General features: G+C 44.4%; 1 protein-coding gene across 1 annotated transcript in view; it reads right to left on the bottom strand.

Annotated features, from left to right (window-relative positions):
• The window catches only part of LOC136863560 (uncharacterized), a 274361-nt gene that overhangs the window by 66170 nt on the left and 194013 nt on the right, over window positions 1-14178 (bottom strand). The window contains exons 3-4 of the mRNA XM_067139940.2: window positions 1738-1977; window positions 1482-1586 (exon numbers count right to left, since the gene is read on the bottom strand). Of these exons, the coding sequence (XP_066996041.2) occupies window positions 1482-1586; window positions 1738-1977 (345 nt within the window). The remainder of the gene's footprint in view (window positions 1-1481; window positions 1587-1737; window positions 1978-14178) is intronic.

Genomic DNA, 14178 nt, shown 5'->3' with positions numbered 1-14178 from the left:
ATATTTACAAAACACAGCTCAAACACTAGCAAATCTCTTCCACCAATTTTTATATTACATTTCCAAATATATCTGACTTCTGAAACTGTGGAAAACCGATTACCTACAGAAACTGACTTTATCAACTGAGCACATTGGTCATCCTGGAATTAAGGTTTGGCGCGGTGTAGCCTCCAGGTTTGCCAAATCCTTAAGTTCCCATTGGCTGAAATATATTGCTTGGTCAGCATCTAATACACGTGTCGATCCTTGCCAGCGCTTGGGTACGCTATCCTTTCTCACGGTCATACGGATTATGAAGCAATATCCAGCGATTCACTGTCTTGCTCAACATCCGGTATCAACTATCTTGGGGTACGATGCTTTAACATGTTAGACTGTAACTTTTATGAATAAATTTTACATATTGGGTCAAATAATATTCTAATTATTATTATGGGCCGGCAGGATACGGCTCAATACGGTCAGGACGATGAATCCTCTCGGCGGTTATCCTTGTATTTCTAGACCTGTGTGGCTATCTCACCGTCAGCTAGCTCCTCATCCGTAATAACGTAAGCTGAGTAGACCTCGAAACAGCCGTCAGATCCAGGATCAAATTGCTGACCTGGCTGGGAATCGAACCCGGCGAGTGCGGGTAAGAGGAAGGAACGCTTTCCCTACACTGTGATGCCGGCCAATAATAATAATAATAATAATAATAATAATAATAATAATAATAATAATAATAATAATAATAATAATAATGGGTTTGCGTCCCACTATCTATCAGATTAATGGGTTTCAGAAACGCCGAGGAGCCGGAATGTTGTTCCTCTCGAGTTCTCTTAGGTGCTGATTAATCTACTGACACCGAGCTCGATAGCTGCAGTCGCGTAAGTGCGACCAGTATCCAGTAATCGGGAGATAGTGGGTTCGAAACCCACTGTCGGCAGACCTGAAGATAGTTTTCCGTGGTTTCCCATTTTCACACCAGGCAAATGCTGGGACTGTACCTTATTTAAGGCCACAGCCGCTTCCTTCCCATTCCTAGGCCTTTCCTATCCCATCGTCACCATAAGACATATCTGTGTCGGTGCGACGTAAAGCAAATAGCAAGAAAATCTACTGGAATGAGGCTAGCATACTTGATGATATTCTAATACACCGAAATGAGCCGGGATCGAACCCGACAACTTGAGTTCAGGAGGCTAACGCTCTACCGTCTTAACTATTCAACCCGGTCCCCTAAAATAAAGCAAAACAAACTTGAAAGCTGACAGGCAATGATCAATGAGCTCTTCTACATACATTAAAGAAGGCTTCTCCAGCTGCACCTTAAACCTCTAGAAACGCTGACAGCGGTGTGTTGGCAACAGAGGTGATAAATATGAAGGACATAAGAATAATTTGCTGGAAAGTTCAATATTTTAGGTTCTAGTGCCACATTTGCCGGGCTTTTCTAACGGTAGTTGAAGGAGCCTGGGTTAATTTCCTCTTACCTGTAAGTCCGTCCTTGTCGTCGGCCTCAACGTTCGCCCCCGCGTTCACCAGAGCCAGGATAGCATCAGCGCTGCCTGAAGGACAGGAAGCACTGGATCGTGAGTCTGTGAGCAATGAGAGCAAAAACACCCTAGTGGATGTGCCCTCCTCGGCACTGTCACTATGAACCGTGCCGAGCAGTGCTTCTAGCATGCAATATTAAGTAATTCAAGTGAACATTCTGAGCGTTTTACAATGAAACTGAAGTGAACTGACCGGCGCTCGCTGCCCATAGGATAGGCTGACGACCATCTTGGTCAGCTACGTCTACTGCCACTCCACGAGCCAGAAGTTTACGTAACACGGCGAGTCCAAAGCGCACATCGTTCCCCATCTCGGAGTTCGGGCCACACATCTGAGCTGCATAGTGGATTGGGTAGCCGCCATGGATGTCAGGGGTGGAAGGATCAGCGCCAGCGTCCAGCACCAGCTCCAACGCTTCCACCTCACCACATACTGAAAAAAGAAAAGACATCTAGTTTTAAACGTTGAGAATCTAACACAAATAGTTTAAAAGTTACAATACTATTACTTATAAGAAGTCAAGTCTAGAGAGAAACGTAGTTAAACTATAATCGGTCTCGACATTCGACATATATGAGCTTAAAGAAATAATATCGAATAAACACTACTCATAGATCACGGCAGGTTGAAACACCAGATTCATTCGGTTTATGAGGTTGAAACACTAGATTCGTTTGGTTAATCAGATTGGCAGATGTGGCAAATAGAACCCATTAAGGTCCTAGAAATCCCACCAACCTGGACCCAATGTTCGGGAAGCCAGGCTCTGCCTGTCACAAGTCAGGACAAAGGGCGAGTGATAGAGGAGTAACGCCTCTTTAAAAAATCTTGGTCCAGCTGACCCGGCTGGTAGTCCCATGTAAGGGTCCCTTGCCAGGGTTACGGCGAAGACCTCAACGGCAGTGAAGGCGGAGAAGAGGGACTTCGGAACGGTGGAATTGGTGGAAGGGGGCAACCCTCCTATTCTGGGTAAATAAAATAGGAAGTGCTGGCTTGCAGTAGAAGTGGGAACTTCAAAGGCTAAGGGAAGAAACCCGACAGAAAATCAGCCTGGTGCCTCAGGCTTAAGATGGCAGACCCATCAAGGCACTCGGAAGCAGTGGGTTAATCACTCGCTCTTCTTAAATAATCTGATTATAGAAACTGAAGCGAAATTACAAAACCGGACGGATAATCTGACGACGACCTTTGGCATGAAGAGGATAACGAAAATTGGTTTCTGGAATGTGAGGACCTTGAGGGAGAAAAGCAGACTAAAACAAGTGACACGGGTAATGAAGAACTACGGGCTGGACATTCCGGAATTGAGTGAGGTGTGGTGGCCAGGATTTGGCGAGATACAGACAACAGATGGAATTACATTTCTATATTTGGTGGTGAGGACGAAGAGCACAGTGATGGAGTGGGGTTGCTGCTCAGTAGAAATGCAATGAGAAGTCTTATGGAGTGGAAGCCGATTTCCAGTAGGCTGCTGACTGCTAGATTCAAGACCAAGATCAGGAATGTGACCATTATCCAATGCTATGCACCTACAGAACAATCGGAGTTGGAAAGAAAGGAAGAATTCTACGAAATGTTGCGAGATGCCACAACGAAAGAAAGTAAGAAGGATATTCTCATAGTTATGGGAGACTTCAATGCGAAGGTTGGCTCAAAAAAATGAAGGATTGGAACATATCATGGGTATACACGGTCTTGGCGAGATGAATGAAAATGGGGAAAAGTTTACGGAATATTGCGCCAGCCAAGACTTGGTGTTAGATGGCACGGTGTTCCCGTACAGGCGGTGTCATAAGGTCACGTGGGTGTCTCCTGATCAAGTCACGGAAAATCAAATTGATCTCATTGCGGTGAACAGGAGGTTCAGAAGGAGTTTGGCAGATGTTAGGAACAAGAGAGGAGCGGACATTGGCAGTGACCATCATTTTGTTGTCGCCAACTTCCGTATAAAGATCGTGGCAGTCCACCAGAAGTTCAACACTCGGAACAAGAAGTTTGATGTTGGTAAGCTAAAGAATCAGCAGACGTTGGAACAATTTCAACTGGAACTTAGCAACAGATTCCAGGGTGCTGGATTCCGGGATAGAGAAGGATGTCGAGACTGTATGGAGCGAGGTGAAGAACATCTTTGTGGAAACAAGTGAGAAGCAGCTCGGGTACAAAAACTACCTGCGGAAGGAATGGATATCTGATCAGACCTGGGGCAAGATAAATTATAGGAAGGAGATAAAGGCCAAGCTAAATATATGCAAAACTAGACAGCAGAAGGCTCAGACACAAGCTGAGTATTCAGTAGCAGATAAGGAAGTAAAGAGAAGTGTGCGAAAGGATCACAGGAAGTGGATTGATGAGCAGGCAAAGAAAGCAGAACAGGCGGCAAAAAGTGGTGATATAAAGGAGCTTTATGGCATCACAAAGATGCTTTCGGAGAAAGGTTTTTTATAAAACTAGGTCTGTGAAGAGCAAGACAGGCGAGATCCTCACTACGTGGGAACAGCAGCTGAGTAGATGGAGGGAACAATTTGCGGAGGTTTTTAATAGAGATGTGGGACTGGAAAATGAGCAGAAAGGAGAAGAAGGTGAGGAAGAAGCAGAAGGTGATCCAGGCATCGGCCTTGACTCTCCAACCCAGGGTGAGATACGGACAGCATTGAAGCAAATGAAAAATGGGAAGGCACCAGGTCTGGACGACATTCCAGCGGAAATACTGAAAGCAGACCTTGATACTACAATCAAATTGCTGCACCCACTGCCGGAGAAGATATGGAAAGAGGAAAAAGTACCGACCTACTTGAAGAAGGGGCTGATAGTCAAGTTACCGAAAAAGGGGACACAACAAACTGCAACAACTGGAGGGGATCACGTTGCTCTCCATTCCAAGCAAAGTGCTGTCGCGAGTCATCCTGAATCGCTCAAAGGATTCAGTAGAAAGAAGACTTCGAAAGGAACAGGCGGGATTTCGACAACATCGCAGCTGTGTGGATCTCATCAATACACTTCGAATCATCATAGAACAGAGTGTGGAATGGCGGAGTATCCTCTACCTCGCATTCATGGACTTTGAGAAAGTCTTTGATTCTGTAAATCAAAGAATTATGTGGAAGACCCTCAAGGAATACAGAATTCCATCACAGATTATCAACATCATGAAAGAGATGTACGATGGGTATGAGTGTCAGGTTCTTCATGAAGGGAACTAACAGAAAAGATAAACGTCAAGTCTGGAGTGAGACAGGGGTGTGTTCTTTCTCCCACTCTGTTCCTGCTGGTCCTAGACAGTGTGATGAAAAAGTAATAGGAGACGGAAGAGGGGTGTTCAATGGGGGATGAGAGACAGGCATGAATATCTTGACTTCGCAGACATTTGCCTTATGGCGCAGCGGTACCGGGACATAGAATATAAACTGAGTAGGTTGCAGAAGGAAGCGGAATGTGCAGATCTCATTATCAACACAAACTAGACCAAAGAGATGAGGATTAATTCGGATGTCATGACCAGCTTGACAGTAAATGGAAAGAAAATTGAGCGAGTTGAATCCTTCCTCTACCTTGGAAGTATAGTTACAGCGGATGGGGGAGCAAAGGAAGATGTTCGAAGTCGTATCCAGAAGGCAAATGGTGCGTTTGTCCAGCTCTATCTCGTGTGGAAGAATAGAAACATCTCCAGAAAGACTAAGCTTCGCCCCTTCAACAGCAATATAAAGTCGATTCTTCTATGCGGCTGTGAAACATGGAAAGCTACAAAACAGATCAAGAACCAGCTACAGGTGTTCATAAATAGATGTCTGCGTCGCATAACAAATGTGAGGTGGCCAGACATATTCTCTAATGAAGATCTTTGGACCATGACCAATCAGCAGCCGATTGACATTCAGATCAAGGAGAGGAAATGGCGCTGGTTCGGCCACACATTAAGGAAGCCGGATGGAGCTGTTGAGAGGGCGGTGCTGGACTGGAACCCTCAAGACACCAGAAAGCGAGGTCGGCCAAAGAAGACCTGGAAGAGGACAATCGAAAAGGAAATCGCAGAGGTTGACAAGACCTGGAGCGAAATGAAGAGAATGACCAGGAACCGTACTGTGTGGAGAAATTTAGCCAAGGCCCTGTGCTCCAGAGGGAGCAACAGGAAATAAGTCAAGTCAAGGTCCTAGACCTGCTAAGACGACTGCTGCCCGGCCCGGTGACCATCAGATATTCGTGTGTCATATGGTGTGTCAGGAACTCCTCAGCCGTATTGCTTGGCTCTCATACCCGGGTCCACTGCATTTCATATAGGATAGCTTCTCAGTTCTGCTCAAGAGTCTGAATGAACCCTATCCCAGTCCTAAAAACAGGAATAAAATCCGAGGACTCTAAATAACAGGGAGGCACGCTATGTCAACACCACGAGGTTGGCACAATAAGACTGAAACACTAGATTCCTTTGATTCAGGTTGAAACACGGTTACTGCCACCTCCGTAGCGTGACTGTTAGCGCTATTAGTTGCTGTTCACAGAGACCTGGATTCGATTCCCAGCACTGCCAGAATTTAAGGTTACCGGGTGGGTTGGTCGTGAGGTTAGAGGCGCGCGGCTGTGAGCTTGCATCCGGGAGATAGTGGGTTCGAATCCCACTGTCGGCAGCCCTGAAGATGGTTTTCCGTGGTTTCCCATTTTCACACCAGGCAAATGCTGGGGCTGTACCTTAATTAAGGCCACGGAAGCTTCCTTCCAACTCCTAGGCCTTTCCTGCCCCATCGTCGCCATAAGACCTATCTGTGTCGGTGCGACGTAAAGCCACTAGCAAAATAAAAATTAAGATTGACAGGAGGGCTAATAGTATGTGGTTAGAAAGGTAATACAGGTAGCTCACCTCCATTAGGGGAGTTCCCAAAAAGAGCTGCACCACTGCGGATGGGGACACGAATTTTTAAACATATTAGTTTAGTTAATATGTTTGAAACACCAGATTCGTTTGGTTATCAGGTTGTAATGCTGACCTCTAACAAATTCCACTTCAGTCAGGTATCCGGTTTACTACGAGATACTGAGCCGAAGCTAAAATCAGATCGACTGAACCATACATATTTTCAAACGAATGGTAAAGCAAAGTGTAGTCGTAGGGCACTGGCACATGTGAGGAGAGATGGTCGGTGATTTGAGCTACGGCCATTTATCCAGTATGTTTCGTTGCTGGTTTCGAAGAAATCGGGGATTTGAGTTTTTCAGCCACTAAATGCCAAAGAGAAGGGATTATTAGTGCATTTACTTTCATGAAAGACAAAATAATGTCTAAGTTTCTTGAGTTACGTCTACTTTTAATTCGTGTCTTCTTCAGGCTCCTGTACGTGCTGCTCCACAGTAATAAACTACCGTAATGATTATTGTATCAGTTTGCCGACAGGGCAGAGGCTTCGAACGGATATGGCTTTCAGATTTAAACTACTCGTAGTTCAGTGGATGGCTATAGAAACTCTCAGTCTCTAAAGAATGTGAAAGAGGCTTATAAAACTTCGATTCTCCTGTTGTGCAAACTTCTAGGCATTAAAGGAGAAATATCGCTCTGATATTCAAACTGACGTGAGGTTTGGAAAGAAAACGAATTTTATCAAACTAATACGCCCATGTCTTTTAAGTAGTATAAAATTGGGGGGCTCGGTGACCTCCACCACCACTTGCTCCTGGGAGAGGCCTCCACCTCATGGAATGTTTAGACGACAAAGAGTGCATGTTTAACCTCACATGACCTCACTTGAAGAGTAGAGCGGTTGGCTAAGAGTGCGCTCTTAACCACACATGACCTTACGCTCGCTACGAGTCCAGGCTTAACCTTACAGACCTCGGGTTCTACCCCAGGCCGAAGGGTGTTAACCGTACAGACCCTATTTCGAAGTCTAAGAGTACAAGCTTAACCTATGATAATCAAAGTTCAACACCCGGGCTAACCGCATAAGAGTGAAAGCATAACCTAACAGAATTCAAGTTCGATACCCGGACTAACTGCATAAAAGTGCAGGTGTAAGGTTACGCTAGTTACGCGTTAACCTAACCTAACCTAACCTAACCTAACCTTCCAGGCTACCCGAACACGGGTTTAAGCTTAACATAACAGACTTCAATTTCGATACCCGAGCTAACTGCATAAAAGTGCGGGCCTAACGTTACACTGACCACGCTTAACCTAACTTAGCTAACACCCTGGCAAAAAGTGCAGGCTTAAACTTACGCTGACCAGGCGTTAACCTAACCGGTTGCCCTTCTCTACACCCTGGATAAAAGTGCAGGCTTAATCTTCCGCTGACCATGCGTTAACCTAACGTAACCTCCCCGGACTTGGAACTGAACTTGGAACAAGGTTGTGGCAATAGGGCTTAATAAGTATGCTTTATTCATAGGAGCGTAGCATTGGAAAGCGACTTAAGGGAGCTCGGAGCTGAACGTGGAACAAGATGGCGGCTATACGGCTTAATACGTATGCTTTATCATAGGGGCGTAATGTCAGAAGGTGACTTCGAGGACTCAGAGGTGAACTGGGAACAAGGTGGCGGCTACATATAGTACTACTTGAAGATGGTGTAATGCTTAATACATGCAATGTTTGACCAAAAACAGAGATCGAGTCTGGGACTCCCTTGAACAAAAGTAACAGTGAAAATATCTAACCTACACAGAGATCAAGTCTAGGACTCCCTTCAACAAAAAAGGAACGGACAATGAACTTGGAACTCTCTTAGACTGAACCTCAACATAACCAGTTAATCGAATACTAGATTTTTCTTGGACTAGTGTAATCTAACAGCTAAATCCGCTACAGAAAAAGGAATGTTGAAAATATGTTTTGAAGTGAATAATGTCACTTCTCGCCAGAATTGTTTCTGCGAGCAGCAACCTAGCAAACATTTGCGAATGTGGCTTTTTTTACATTTAGCCAGGTGCTCGTACATGTCATCGCCCCGGTCTGCGTGTGAAAATATATGCATACGTTTGAACTTGGGCCGATTCCCCTTCCCTATACCACTCGGACATAACCTTACACCCTAGCTAATTGTACAGGCTTAACCGCACGCTGACCAGGCGTCAACCTAACCGGTTGCCCTTCTCTACACTAACTTAGCGGCTACGCGTTGTACTAATAGGACTAGTGAGATGGTGTAAGTCTTAATACATATGCTTTATTCATAGGAGCGTAACTTTGGAAGGCACCCTCAGGGGACTTGGAGCTGAGCTTATAACAAGATGGTGGCTACACACATTGTACTGATAGGACTAGGGAGATGGCGTAAGGCTTAATATATGTGCTTTTATTCATAGGGGGCGCAACGTTGGAAGGTACACTCAGGGGTCTTGGAGCTGATCATGAACTATGTATTGTGCCTATCACCAGCTCCCTAATGCCATGCCGCCATTTTGTCCCAAGTTCAGCTCCAAGCCCCCAGAGTGTACCTTCCAACGTTACGTCTCCTATGAATAAAGTTCATGCATTAAGCCTTATGCCATCTCCCTAGTCCTATCAGTACAATGTGTGTAGCCACCATCTTGTTCCAAGCTCAGTTCCAAGCCTCCTGAGGATGCCGCCCAACGTTACGCTCCTATGAATAAAGCATATGTATTAAGTCTTACACCATCTCCCTAGCCTCATTAGTACAATGCGTAGCCGCTAAACTCGTGTAGAGAAGGGCAACCAGTTAGGAAAACGCCTGGTCAGCGTTTGGTTAAGTCTGCACAATTAGCTAGGGTGTAAAGATATGTCCGAGCTGGTGTAGGGAAGGGCAATCGGCCAAAATTCAAACGTATGCATATTTTTTCATACGCAGACCGGGGCGATGACATGTACGAGCACCTGGCTAAATGCACAAAAAGCTACATTCGCAAATTTTTGCTAGGTTAGAAACCCTTGCTATTTGCATAAACAATTCTGGTGAGTTGCAACATTGTTCGCTTCATAATAGATTTTCAGCATTCCTTTTTTATGGTAGCGGATTGAGCTGTTCGGTTACACTAGTCATTGGTCCAAGAAAATCTAGTATTCGATTAACTGGTTATGTTGAATTTCAGTCTAAGAGAGTTCCAAGTTCGATGTCCGTTCTTTTTTATGTTGAAGGGAGTCCTAGAATCGATCTCTGTTTAGGTTAGATATTTTAATTAATGTTACTTTTGTTCAAGGGAGTCCCAGACTCATCTTTGTTTTGGCTCAAATACACTGACTGACAGTGACAATGCAACACCAAGGAGGAGTGGTTCGAAAGGGATGAAAGTTGGGGAAAAACAGAGACGGCACGGATGAATAATTGATGTTTATTTCAAACCGATATGCAGGTTACACAATGCGCACGGCATCGACTCAGTAGGATGTAGGACCACCGCGAGCGGCGATGCACGCAGAAACACGTCGAGGTACAGAGTCAATAAGAGTGCGGATGGTGTCCTGAGGGATGGTTCTCCATTCTCTGTCAACCATTTGCCACAGTTGGTCGTCCGTACGAGGCTGGGGCAGAGTTTGCAAACGGCGTCCAATGAGATCCCACACGTGTTCGATTGGTGAGAGATCCGGAGAGTACGCTGGCCACGGAAGCATCTGTACACCTCGTAGAGCCTGTTGGGAGATGCGAGCAGTGTGTGGGCGGGCATTATCCTGCTGAAACAGAGCATTGGGCAGCCCCTGAAGGTACGGGAGTGCCACCGGCCGCAGCACATGCTGCACGTAGCGGTGGGCATTTAACGTGCCTTGAATACGCACTAGAGGTGACGTGGAATCATACGCAATAGCGCCCCAAACCATGATGCCGCGTTGTCTAGCGGTAGAGCGCTCCACAGTTACTGCCGGATTTGACCTTTCTCCACGCCGACGCCACACTCGTCTGCGGTGACTATCACTGACAGAACAGAAGCGTGACTCATCGGAGAACACGACGTTCCGCCATTCCCTCATCCAAGTCGCTCTAGCCCGGCACCATGCCAGGCGTGCACGTCTATGCTGTGGAGTCAATGGTAGTCTTCTGAGCGGACGCCGGGAGTGCAGGCCTCCTTCAACCAATCGACGGGAAATTGTTCTGGTCGATATTGGAACAGCCAGGGTGTCTTGCACATGCTGAAGAATGGCGGTTGACGTGGCGTGCGGGGCTGCCACCGCTTGGCGGCGGATGCGCCGATCCTCGCGTGCTGACGTCACTCGGGCTGCGCCTGGACCCCTCGCACGTGCCACATGTCCCTGCGCCAACCATCTTCGCCACAGGCGCTGCACCGTGGATACATCCCTATGGGTATCGGCTGCGATTTGACGAAGCGACCAACCTGCCCTTCTCAGCCCGATCACCATACCCCTCGTAAAGTCGTCTGTCTGCTGGAAATGCCTCCGTTGACGGCGGCCTGGCATTCTTAGCTATACACGTATCCTGTGGCACACGACAACACGTTCTACAATGACTGTCGGCTGAGAAATCAAGGTACGAAGTGGGCCATTCGCCAACGCCGTGTCCCATTTATCGTTCGCTACGTGCGCAGCACAGCGGCGCATTTCACATCATGAGCATACCTCAGTGACGTCAGTCTACCCTGCAATTGGCATAAAGTTCTGACCACTCCTTCTTGGTGTTGCATTTGCTCTGTCAATCAGTGTATTACATGTATTAAGCCTTACACACTCTCCCCAGTCCCATTAGTACAATGTGCAGCCACTATCTTGTTCCTAGTTCAGCTCTGAGCCCCCGAAGTCACCTTCTGACATTACGACCCTATGAATAAAGTATACGTATTAAGCCTTATAGCCGCCATATTGTTCCAAGTTTAGCTCCAAGTCCGGGGAGGTTAAGTTAGGTTAATGCGTGGTCAGCGGAAGAATAAGCCTGCACATTTATCCAGGGTGTAGAGGAGGGCAACAGGTTAGGTTAACGCCTGGTCAACGTAAGGTTAAAGCTGCACCTTTTTGCCAGGGTATGAGTTAGGTTAGGTTAAGCGTGGTCAGCGTAACGCCAGACATACACATTTATGCAGTTAGCTCGGGTATCGAACTTGAAGTCTGTTAGGTTTATCTTACACTTGCGTTCGGTTGGCCTGGGAGGTTAGGTTAGATTAGGTTAACGCGTAATCAGCGTAACGTTAGACCTGCAATTTTATGGAGCTTCCACTATTATACGTTTAGCCCGGGTGTTGAACTTTACGTCTCTTATGTTAAGCTTGTACTCATAGGCTTCGAACTAGGGCCTGTACGGTTAGCGCACTCTTAGCCCACCGCCCTACTTTTCACCTGAGGTCATGTGAGGTTAAACATGCATTCCTTGCCAGCACATTCCATGAGGTGGAGGCTTCTCCTAGGGGCGGGTGGTGATGCTGGTGACCGCCGAAACCCCCAATTTTATACTAATCTTTTAACTCACATATAACAAAGGATTGAAGAGTTAACTGGGTCGAAAATGTATGATGGTGATTTTTCTTATTCCAAGTTTGATTTCCCGAACTTTATTCACACTTTCTCTATAAACATGATACCTTCGGTGGGTAATCATTGTTTCCCCTTCTACTTTTCAGGTATAACGTAATTACCAGGACACAAATTTGTGCAGTCATCACTAAGCTGAGGATATTTCCTAAATTACCTATTTGTTCCTGTACTACTGAACTTGCAGTGTAAGGTTAAAAATCCAATTTGGTTTAAAATATGGCGAATAAAAGACAATAATTGTCATTGCCTATAAATCCCTGTTTTGACCATTACGATGAGGCCTGCTAGGGACCACGTGTCAATTTTAATTCACCCTTCCTTGTTCCTTCCTCTTTTTTTGTTTCAAGTATTCCATCATCATTGCACTATGCTTTCTTCTTTTCTCCTCAGACCTCTTTGGACCGGGTTTCCTTTCCATTCTTCCTTGGAATCCTTCCATTTTTAAACCTTACCTTTTAAAAACTCCCTTTGTATAGTTTCCTTTCCTCTTATTTTATTTCTTTCTAAATCTTTCTCACCGAGCTCGATAGCTGCAGTCGCTTAAGTGCTCACACCAGGAAAATGCCGGGGCTGTACCTTAATTAAGGCCACGGCCGTTTCCTTCCACTTCCTAGGCCTTTCCTATCCCATCGTCGCCATAAGACATATCTGTGTCGGTGCGACGTAAAGCAAATAGCAAAAAAAATCTTTCTCGACCTCGACCTTTTGTATCCAGCTCGTTGTTAACTTTTCTACCTAAGGTAGTTGAATATCTGTTTTGTCAGTCTCTTATCGTCTATTCTATAGATAAGTCAAAAAATAGCAATATTATTATTATTATTATTATTATTATTATTATTATTATTATTATTATTATTATTATTATTATTATTATTATTAAGCCTTTATTTACAGGGTGTGACTCAGACTATGAAGCCTACTATTCTGCCAAACCATATCTTATATGTACAAAGAGTTTAACATATATTACATATAATTTATTACACACACACTTTATAATTCTAAACTTTACACATGGTTATAAAACACATTAAAGGAAAGGAAAAAGGAACGTATATAGTATAACCTGGAAAAAAAGAAATTGTCCTTTTTCCTTATTGTTTCTGTTGTATTTCTTATGTTCTAATATGTTTCCTTATCACTTCTTATTTTCCATTGTTATATTGTTTTCATTGGTCCTAAGATATTATTATTTGATTTGTATTTTATGAGAAGTTCTGATTATTTCTTGTCGATATATCAAGTATAAATAACAATCTTGACAGTTATTCCAGTGGCACAATGCTTTCTTTTATTTATGGGATTGTAACAAAACGTTGTCCATTACACCGATTAGTCGGAGGTGTTACTGACATCTCACCTTGCTTCATATCCTTGAACACTTAATCTGACTGCAACATATTTATGAGGGAACCATCACAGTTTCAGGGTTTATCGAACATAGGAAGGGCAAGTTCAAGGAAGAAGTTGAGATATTGTAGTGTTTTATTATGGATATTGTTGTCATTTTTAGAAGAGTTTCAATGTGGTAAGAAAGTGTTTAAATCATGCAGACAACATTAGCTACTTATGTAGTGAACTAACCTTCAAGTCCCAGAGGCGAAATTTTACACCACTAGTAAAAATGTTCTATGAAATTTATTTTGGGTGTAAATTTGGTGATTCTGATGAAGACTTGGACCAGAATGTTTGCTGTCTACCTTGTGTTAGGCTTTCTCCTGGGTGAAAACTTATACACACCATATGGTATTTGCATTCCTTATTATTATAGGGAACAGAAGGACCATTCACCTAATTAATATTTCTGTTTAACTAAAATAAGAGGAATCAAATCTAAAACAAAATATACAGTTAACTATCCCAATTTTTCATCTGCAATGAGGCCTTTATTATTCGTTCATAGAGGGCCGATGACCTAGATGTTAGACTCCAGTATATCCTGTACCAAAGTATCCATATCTCATGTCCTTGAGTGATAATTCCGACTCAACCCAACGTATACTGTAGAAGAAAGAGACGAGGTAAGTAATCCTAAATTTAAAGCAAGTTATTAAACATCGGAACCACACGTTTTAGTCGAATATTTGCTGCAACCGGTGAATAGAGCTCACCATCCTGCTGGAAATAGCCGTACTTTATTTTCTTCAGGCAGTTCAGCAGAGAAAAGAAAAGGTTCGAGAATGTTGTGAAAATAACGGCCGAAAGTAATAATGGTG

This window comes from Anabrus simplex, chromosome 2 (genome assembly GCF_040414725.1).
Source record: "Anabrus simplex isolate iqAnaSimp1 chromosome 2, ASM4041472v1, whole genome shotgun sequence".
NCBI classification, from domain to species: domain Eukaryota; kingdom Metazoa; phylum Arthropoda; class Insecta; order Orthoptera; family Tettigoniidae; genus Anabrus; species Anabrus simplex.
This window is presented reverse-complemented; position numbering and strand designations above follow the sequence as displayed.